Below are 10,027 nucleotides of genomic sequence, written 5' to 3'. Positions count from 1 at the left end.
GTGGGAATATTACAAACAAGAGAGGTCATCTGTACACACCACCACCCTGAGACCATGTCAGTGAAGTAGACTTACATTTAACTGCCTCAACTGAAAAACCATCGAACACTGGACACACTTACTCGACAACCCAAGCTCCTAACTCTGAGCAAGTTAACAGCTCAATCACACGAGTAAAAGCAGGGCGGCAAGATGCTTGCAACTACAAACTCTATCTTATTGCAACATTTACGGCAGGTTTTAGTGTTGGTACGCTCATTTTCTCATTTTCCAGCAAAAACAATAACTGAAGAGGGATAACTTTATCTTATTGGACAAAATCAATATTGACAAATTTTTAACTCTGAGGCCATAATTTACACTTGGAAAGGGGTGATAAATCCTAATATAGGTTAATTCAATATTCATCAACATAATGTTACACAAATGTACAAAACCACTACCTAGCAGTTATACTGTACTTCACAAGATGTGCTCAATTACCCAGCTTCTCTCATAATGCAATGTAATGTAACCGTTACATTTTTTCACTTTCACAAAGTACACAAACTGCATTAAGTAGAAAATACTAATACTGTGCTACCCATGTACCCTGTAAAGTTAGCTAAAAACAAATCGAATGGACTGACATTCTGTTTATTTGCAACCTATAAACACCCTCACATGGTAAGCATATGACACATTATTTTCAGGGGACTGCTCTGTAACGTGCTTCTTTTATTAAAAAAAATGTGTCAGCTATAAGAAACTGAAGACTTTACGGGCCCAAGCACACATATTTCCAAAGAGGTTAATCGGCTTGATCAGACTGGGTGTGAATGGCTACTCTCTGGCATTCAATGGTTGAGCACCGGATGCGATATATCCGCCGTCACAACAAGTGCTCTGCCGCCCCCCCCCCTTCAGGTTGACGCCACATACAGCGCAAATCCCGACCTCTCCGGAAAGAGAGAGAGAAAAAAAAATCACACTCACACGCGAGGAAAAAAAAAAAGTACTTGCAAGACGTTCTGAACGTCGCGGATAAAACACACGGAGTGAAAACTACCTGTAAATGGGAGGTTTGTCGCCTGCTTCTCTTCTCTAGTTCCAGTCTTTTTCTTCTTTCCTTTTTTAAGTTTGCTAATAAACTTTATCGTGCGGCGGCTGTTTGAAGTTATCGCGTGCTTTAACGCCTCGTGCTGTTGCGCAAAAACATGGGATTTACATCTTAGCGCCGCTTCTCCCGAAGGAGCGCTCCGGCTGGAAGCTTTGTCAATGGATTTTACCGACGGTTTTCCCGACTGAAGTGTTGCCGCAGGGAATCCTCGCCCCCTCAACTTGGATTTGTTTCACCTAAACTGGGGTCTAAAAGTGTCGCGAGCACGGTAAGTGTGACCTGTGTAGTTTTTATTCTTTCTTTTTTTTTCTCTTTTTTTTAACAATACGCATGCTCTTGGTTGAAGCTTTGGACTAACAAACTTTGTTCCCCCTCACAGTTTTCTTAGCTGTGGTTTTGTCACTCCCGTCCTTTAGGGTTGCACTTGGCTCATACGTGCACTGTTATGATTTTAACATAGCTGCTGGCTTAGTTTTGAGCTCATTATCTTAGTCACCCTTCCCCTCTTAAGTTTATAAGGTCCCTCTTTCCCTCTTAACTTCTAAAATTAGCCACCGCCTTCCCTTTGACTAATGACTCATTTAGCTTAATTGTTCACCTGACCGCTGGTGTCTGGTTATTAGGAAGTAGCAGTGTCCCAAGTTGGCACGTGTTTGCTCATACGTGCACCCACAGTTTGCACTGTTTCCGTCCGCTGCTGCGAGCTGTCCGCTTAGCTTTTCTTTCTTTTAAACGTGTTTTCCGTGCCGCACGCTTGCATGTTTGCATTATAAATCTCATGCACACAGTGGCAAGGCGCTTATCGGTTGCGTATCAGAATCCGCGCGAGTTATTGGGCTTTCTGGTTTTACTCAGCATTCAATTCTTTTAATGTCTTTTTTTTTTTTCTTTTTGGCTGATGCTCTGTTTAGTTTTAGGAAGCTCGATCCTGTCACAGAGCTCCAGCTTCCCTCCCACTGTCACAGACTCCTGTGTGGAGGCGTCTGTTTTAACCAGGCTTATAAAACCAAAAGAACCCAAGATATTCCCAAAGATGTCCCACCATACACAAAGCCTCTGAGTGTACTCCCACTTAACATGGCCTCTTTCTTTGCTCCAAACTTCTTCTTCAAATCTTGTCACTCATCATCTTTTCAGCTGTCTAACAATGTAAAAATGTGCTCGAATGGGGAAGGTTGCTGCAGGCCATTTGCCACTTGCCACAGGAACAAACAAAAGCCGTTCCTGTATTGTAACTGAAAAGAGGGGTGGCCTTGGTCCCTCCACTTCTCGAAAAAGATTGCATTTAAAAGGTAATTAGCACGAGCACAAGAATCAAGACCTTTTTTTTTTTTCGTTTTCACCACCCTATCACTTTGGTGTGAGGCAGTGGTTTAAATGAGCCTGTGTACAGAGCACTTTTGTTAATACATTCAAAGGGAAACTATGGCTGATCTGGGGTGAGTATCCAGTAGTTGGGAAGTCGAAGCTGTTGTATTGGTTTGCTTCATCTTAAACTCTTATTAGACACTGGTGCTCTTTGCTTTGTTTTTGTTTGGTTTTTTTGTTTAATAGAAATGAAGTTGGTTTCCTCTCCTCTTACATGCATTCTTTCATGCGCTTCAACTCCTCGTTTGAGTTATCAGTTTGACCCACATCAGTCTTCAGTGTTTAAAAAGAAATGAACTTTGATCATCAGAGTATGCAACCTCTAACGATGGAAATGTTGACCCTGTGAGAGACGGGCGTAGAAAATGTGAAACATGTCATTTGACACGTAATTTACCTCTGATGTTTTTGCTGTGTCAGACGATATTTTGACTGTTGGCTGATCGTGTTGGTTATTGGAAGGTTAATAAAGTGAAAAATATTTTTTACTTTTCCTCAGCCAGTGGTGATGTCTTCTAACATCTTATGATAGAACGACAATTTCAGATCTGACAGTTGACTACCAAGCAACCGATTGGCTTTTCTGAGTATAAGGTAAACAACCGTCATAGCATTAATTGATGTATTGATGCTGCTATAATCTGGTTATTTTAACGTTTTGCCTTCTAAAATAAAGTTTAAAGGTAGAAATTGCACATCGCCATGCCCCGAAGCTCAATCTGACAGATTAGTGATGCACTTATAATAGGCCTAATTTTATCAGCCTTTTGACTGACATAAGCAACAAAGCTGCTGTGATGAATGATGACCTGAAATGTTTCTTTATGTCCAATAGAAGAGGATGGGAGGGAAATCTATATTTTAGTATAAATATATTTTTTTAAGATCACGATTTACCTGGAAAAAGATTGCATTTAAAAGGTAATTACGTACCTACTATAATTAGTAGGTGCGTTACTAATTATAAAGCTTATAAGGGGTGTCCCAAAAGCAGTGTATTAATGATAACTGATACATTATAAAATGTACAATTTTATAATCTCATGAATAATTGTGTAATTTTCTATAGGAGTGTTTAGACCTTCTTGCCGCCTGCATTGGTACATTGAGTTTAACGAAGTTAACAAAGCTGTCGTTGAATTTGTCTGCGAGCTTTGTTTTTATTGGGGTTTTTTGGTGGGTGGGGGGTTGTGTTTTTAAATAGATACCACAATATAGTGAATTTTTCCCATGCATATAGTACGCAAACTAAAATGGCCAACCAAAAGAGTCATCATTTGAGAAACTGAAGTTTCAGCCATTTTAAGCCTTGTTACATGCCAGATCGATGACAGGAAGCGTGAGCGCTGCAGCAAGGGTCTGTGGTAGGACTTGTACCAAGGGCAAGATTCTTCATGTTCAGCAGCATGACCTCACAGCATCAATTCATTACCAGCATTGCATAGCTGGTATTAACTTCACCTCGTGTGTCTCAGTCCCCATTGCAGTCTGGGCGTTTTTCACACGCATCCAAATGCCTGTTTGACAACTTGTTTAAAAGAATCATTTTAGATGAGTGTGTCGCAAAATAACAAATTGTGAGTCCTTGTAAGTCAGACCTTCAGGATAGTGTTGTTCTTTTGTTGTTTTAAGCAAATTTTCTCTCTTCAGATATGGTGAGTTATTGTCATACATGCGAGAAAACAGGAAGTTTTCACAAAATAGCAGCCGGAAAGCACCTAAATTCAAATATCAGAGGCATAAACGTAAGGTCTGGGAGTGGATTTAGATTCAGCTTTGAGCAAACAACCTTTGGTTATCCTGCCTTTTGAGAGCAGACAAAGACTCTCTTGTGATTCAAAGGAAGCCTTCATAAAATTGATTCTGCAGGCCCCAGCAGACAGCAGCTAGTGACTTAAAACATTACATCGACTGTGCGATCTAACAGATCTTTTCTGCCACACTGATGTGTTTGTTAGACCTAATTTCCATAGTGGTGCTCGTACTGACATCGGTTAGGATTTGCATGGCATAATTTGCATGACGTGCCACTCCATACGGATATAAACTGTGTGTTTCTTTGACAGGACTTCAGATGTGTCCCCTGCCAGCCACAGTGGCCCTTCAGTCACGAGATGTTTTCCAGAAGTCAGAACGACAGCGACGGGGGAGGAGGGCAGCGGGGGTCATCATTGAACCGGCCAGCGGGTACACTGAATGACGAAGGGAGCTCTGAACCACGGACTCGGCAGACTGATGACGGTCCTTCAAATCCCGGGTTGAACAAAGGACAGCTGCCCCATACTGAACCAGTGCTATCTCTGGATCAGATTAGGATAACTGGGAGTAGCAATGAGTACACAGAAGGGCCTACTGTTGCCCAAAAGTCTTCAGGTACTCAGGATACATCACAGGGCTTAGGAGGCAGTGGACAGCAGGAGACTCAAAAAGAGAGGCCTTATAATCTCCGCAACCTGCACGGAAACTCTTCCACGCCGGGTGCTATGCAGTCTTCCAGTGTAGACGACTCCCATAGCAGCATCAGGACCAGCGTGGGAAGCGTTTCTTCAGACCAGAGGCTTATCGGCAGCCCAGAGAACGGCGAACAGATAATCAGAACACAGCCCAAGCGTTCCGAACTGAACTCAGAGGAGCTGAAACCCCTGAATGAGGAGTCCAGGCCAGTAGTGGTGATGACGAGCAGCAGTGTCAATAGAAATCAAGGTAAACACTCGGTTAGGTGTGAGGACTGCGGCCGATGTCAGTGTTCAGATTGCCGTCGCCCACGGGTGCTCCCTTCCTGTTGGATGTGCGGCCGGCGGTGTGTGTGCTCAGCAGATAGTGCAGTGGAGTACGGGACATGCGTCTGCTGCATAAAAGGCCTTTTCTACCACTGCTCCAGCGACGACGAGGACACGTGCACGGACAAGCCATTCTCGTGCACGCAGTCCCACTGCTGCGTCCGCTGGGTCACCGTGTCGCTCCTCTCCTTGTTCTTGCCCTGTATCCTGTGCTACCTCCCGGTTAAAGGATGCGTGGCAGTGTGTCAGTGCTGCTATGACAGAGCCAAACGACCCGGCTGTCGGTGCAAGAACTCAAATTCAGTCCACTATGAGGATGTCCGGAAACCAACGTAGACGTAATGTGTGTGTTGAAATGGAGATGGATGGAATGGCTCTACGCTCACTCAACTCGATAGGCATGTAGTTGTGTAGATGAAAGGTTTTAATAGAGATCTAATAATGCTGTTGTGCTTAAGGTTTTGTATTTTTCATCTAGGTTATTACAATATCTGCTGAAAAATGGCCTTAATATGCTGCCTTTTTAAAGTGGGCTCAGAAAAATCTCTGTACTAAAGGCATGGGAGGTGCATTCACTCACCCTAGCATTAGGAGTTTCACTTGAAAGGTAAACCAAAAGAAGCGCTCGACATTTAAAGGTATGAAGACATATTCAACTACTGTCTTTTTTTCCTCCTTTTTTCTTAATGTCCTGAAAAATTTGTTCACTCAAGTGCCCTCGTTGTTTTATTGTTATGAGAGGCTAGCAGATAGTGTCTTCTCTCTTTTTGTTGTTTTAACATTTAATACAACTTGTATGCTAAGAACAGATTCCTGTTACTGACTGTAAAGTTTTAATTGCAAATGGTGTGCGTACGTCAGAAAACGAGTTGAACAGATGTTTTATTTTTGTACATAATACTTCAACTGGGAAAAGTTTTCTGCCATGCCAGAGGCACCTTGATGAATCCATACCTAAACTAATCAGCCACAACATTAAAACCACTGACAAGCGAAGCAATGATGTCATTGCAGTATAAGGTTTGCCCGGGAAACGTACCGCCCATTTAAACGTTGTTTACGCAAAGCCCCACCCGGGACAGGGGACAGTGTTCCCATCACACTTCATAAACTGCTCAGGAACGATTTGAAAGAACACGTTAAAATATCCCAAACTGATCAGAAACAAAGTCACCAACCCACAACCTATGACAGTGTCCCCACTGCCAGACACAACATTAATCACAGTGTTTTTTAAGAAAAGGGAGACTGGTGGTTTTAATGTTTTTGGCTAATGGGTGTATATGAATCAGATAATTGACCTTTTGTTTGCTTGAAATTTTGTTTTACATTCACTGGAATGTTTCTTAATCACGTTTATGTAATTTACAAAAGAAAGATCTTATCCCTTCTACTTGTAAATTGTACAGTGACCTTATATGAAAATTCTATTTTCATATAACTTTAAATATAAAGTTAAAACTATATATTTATTTGAAGGTTTATTATTTTATAATGATAAAATATTTATTTTGAGAAGGCATCAATGTTTCGCCTCTTTGTGGGAGAAGGGGTCACTCTGTAGTCACTGCAAGATCAGAGATGACCCTGTACGAGTGTCAAAGCTGGATGAATATTTCACTATGGATTAGGAGACAAATATATTAACGTTTGACATTAAACAACCCTGAAGTCTGACGGTAGTTGTTCCTGTTTTTGTGTGTATTGTTCCTGTTTGTTGGTGTGTTTCTCACTGTCTGAATATGCTTCTCTTTACTGTGGCATAAGAGCAGCTCCGTTTCATCTAGATTTACACTTTCCTTCATATAATTTAAGGTGCACATTCTCAACATTTTTAACTGAGCCTCGGCACGAAATCCGAAGCAGGGCGGTCATTAACCGGTGCTTTGGAATTTTCCCCACAACGCAATCGCTTAAATTGTTTAGAGAGATCAAAACCGGAAATGGGAACACATTAACGTTCACCTCATTAGACAAAGCCTCCGGTAAAGCCCGTGTGTGCAGGAATGCGATCGTCGCCTCTTTTTCATCTTCTAAAGTCGAACGCTCCACCTGTGTTTTTGCAAATATGCATTCATGTAAGCCTGCTATTACGTTCTGGCCGGGCTTCAGGTTTGTTTCATGCAAGATCCACAGGAGCCTGCAGATACTCAGTCCCCTATTTTATTTTATTTTTTCCTTTAATCAAAGGTTTGTTCAGGAATTCCTTGGTTTTGAGTGTCCCTGCAGGGGAAACATAAGCCTGAAACATAAAGCCCCTGACACTTGTTGACAGCATACGGACGTGTTTGCAGTGCGGTATGCATTCAGGGAAGTGATTGACATGCCGAGGCCCAACCTGCACTCACTTGTTTGTTATTCATCCAAAGCCTTTGACTGATTGGGGAAAGGGGGTGTTTTACATAATTATCAACTTTCACCTATTTTACAGCGGTGGCAGAGGAGATGGAAACATAACGGGTAGAATCCTATTAGAGACAGAAAAGAGAGTTGATCTCGTGTTTAGGCTTCATCTTTGCAGCCACAGGCCTCTACCCCTCCATTATCTCAGCTGTGAATGAAGGAGGGAAGGGTGGGTGAGGCAGAAGGAGTGGGTTGTTAGGAAGAGGGGACTGCAAAGGGTTAAAACCATCACTTTGAATGACAAAGACCTAACAGTTTACCCCTGTATTCAGCCCGGCATGCATTCATCCTGTTTTCAATAGTTGAAGGGAGGGGGGGTTATTTTGGCTCCCCAGCGCTCTTCTCTGCTACCTGCTCCTACTTTGTATTCCCATAGGGAGATGGCTTTCTTGTTGGGGGTAGGGGGAGAGCAGTTGGTTGGGTTCAATAAGGGAGGGGGGGTCAGTTAAAAAGAAGAGTATGTTTGTTAATGCTACTGAGAAGTATTATTTTCAGCTCAAATTCACCAGGTCTTTCTTTTTAATACATACTTTTTTTTTTAAATCCCTTTTATTGCATGTTTGCTCTGCATTAGCAGAAGTCACGTTTAGATTAAAGGCATCTTCAGAAGATGTATCTCATTTGTCTCACTCAGTCATTTCTTTGGGTTTTTAAGGGTTTCACATTACTTGAGAGGGAAGGTAAGCCACTGATGCATGTGACCAGGAGGACGAAAAACAAAAAGAGTAAAAGTTGGTGCACAAAAGAATAAATGCAGGAGAAAGGGAAAGCTTGTCGCAGTGATTTGGCAGCGGAGAGGACTGAGGGGGGGTCGGAGGAAGAGAGAGGGGAAAAAAAAGGTCCCAGAACGGCTCTCTTTGTTGGTTTTAGCCGCAGTGGCCCCTGCGGTTCATGGCGGCTGTGGGGCAGAGCAGCCTATTCACCCTGCTCACCAAGGCAGAACGCAGCACAGGAAGACAGGAAGGAAGCGAGGCTATTCTTCATGGATGCATTGTCTGTCTGTCTGAAGGTCGGCCAGGCATAAGCAATCAAACACCACTGTGAGGGAACGAGAACGAGCAGAAGAGGAAATTGAGGGAGACGGGCACCACCCTGTGAAAACTGTCAAACATATTAAGATCACAAAGACATATGGCCCTGGCCCCGGAATTGTTGCAGGGCCATATGTAAATAATGATTACTTGCACTTTGCTATACTATTCTGCCCACCCCTGAAAACCTAAACAAATTACACAACACATTTTTATGTATTGTGCAATTTGTCGATTGGCACACAGATGCCAGATGGCAAATATAACACTAGTTAAAACTCATATATACAAAGTGATATTTAATTTCTCTTTTTTGAATTTGTCAGAAGGTTGAAAAAAGCACTCGAAATTCAAAAAACAACATTTTTTGGCAATTATGTCATGCTTAAGGCTTTACAGGGCTTATGTAAGAGTAATGTAAGTGTAATTTGGCTGTCAAAAGCCTGTGAATTTTTCACCCTGGTGATTAGTATGTCTCCATTTGGATTTTTGTATTGATACACTTTTATGTAGCACACTATCTGCACTAATTTTAAAAAAAGATACAGGACAAGATATTGTTTCTCTGAAATCTAACACGGTTAGTTGCACTCCAGGAAATTACATTTTCATAGTTTAAAGAAAATGTTGTAGCTTGCATAAATGCTATCACTAATGAAAACTGAGGTTTCCTGCTCTCCACTTCCACTACAGTTTTAACGGGATCGGTTCTGAGAAAAGTTTAATGTTAATGACACACGTGCATTCGCTAGACACTATCAAGTACAGCTTGCTTGTATTGGATTTGACTATAACTTTATGTTGGGGGTCAGGGGAGAGCATTTGGTTTGGTTCAATGAGAGGGGGAAAGCTGTTAAAAAGAGGGGTTGTTAATCCTAGTGATAAGTTGTATTTTCAGTTTCAATTCACCAGGTCTCTACATGTTTAAATATATATATGTACATAGATATTTAAATGGAATCTTCGTGATGTGTTTTTTTTTTTGCTGGAAGCAATAATTCTTGAGTGCTGAGCTGGTACTAAGGAGGCCCAAAGTTTGCCAGGAAAGTATCCCCTACCATTACATCTCCACCAACATGAACATTCAATACAGGGCAGGCTGCATCTTTGTCAATGAAATAAATGCATTGAACTGCTGATTAGATACTCGTGTTAGCAAGCAGCTGAAGACCTGTACCTTACAAATTGTCCAGTAAGTGTAAATTACCCTTGTGTTTCCAACAAGTTTTAGCTCTTACCTTGTGTTAAGGTACAAAGTACTATCCTTAGAATAACATAAAGAACCACAGAAGTTGAGGCTTGACAGAAAATGTAATGTGTGCTTAAGTTTTAATTAAAATTGATCA

At 41.8% G+C, this 10,027-nt stretch overlaps 1 protein-coding gene across 4 annotated transcripts; it reads left to right on the top strand.

Moving 5' to 3' along the window:
* The first annotated feature begins 626 nt into the window (after positions 1-626).
* spry2 (sprouty RTK signaling antagonist 2) lies at positions 627-6,924 on the top strand. Of its 4 annotated transcripts, none has more exons than XM_026159911.1 (4): positions 627-1,367; positions 2,237-2,391; positions 2,967-3,061; positions 4,534-6,924. In XM_026159911.1, exon 4 carries the CDS (start codon positions 4,582-4,584, stop codon positions 5,581-5,583), a length of 1,002 nt encoding a protein of 333 aa, XP_026015696.1. In that variant the 5' UTR covers positions 627-1,367; positions 2,237-2,391; positions 2,967-3,061; positions 4,534-4,581; the 3' UTR covers positions 5,584-6,924. The 4 variants fall into 4 exon arrangements, with proteins under 4 accessions (XP_026015696.1, XP_026015694.1, XP_026015695.1 ...); XM_026159909.1 differs by having other exon boundaries at positions 2,237-2,538; XM_026159910.1 differs by lacking the exon at positions 2,237-2,391.
* The last annotated feature ends 3,103 nt before the right edge of the window (positions 6,925-10,027 follow it).

The sequence above is a fragment of the Astatotilapia calliptera genome, chromosome 23 (genome assembly GCF_900246225.1).
Source record: "Astatotilapia calliptera chromosome 23, fAstCal1.2, whole genome shotgun sequence".
NCBI classification, from domain to species: Eukaryota; Metazoa; Chordata; class Actinopteri; order Cichliformes; family Cichlidae; genus Astatotilapia; species Astatotilapia calliptera.
The sequence above is the reverse complement of the archived record's forward strand: the minus strand, read 5'-3'. Positions and strand labels throughout refer to the sequence as shown.

Bases quoted from the DNA above. Each gene is read 5' to 3' on its own strand.
- spry2 (XM_026159910.1), top strand. From the start codon at position 4,582: ATGTTTTCCAGAAGTCAGAACGACAGCGACGGGGGAGGAGGGCAGCGG.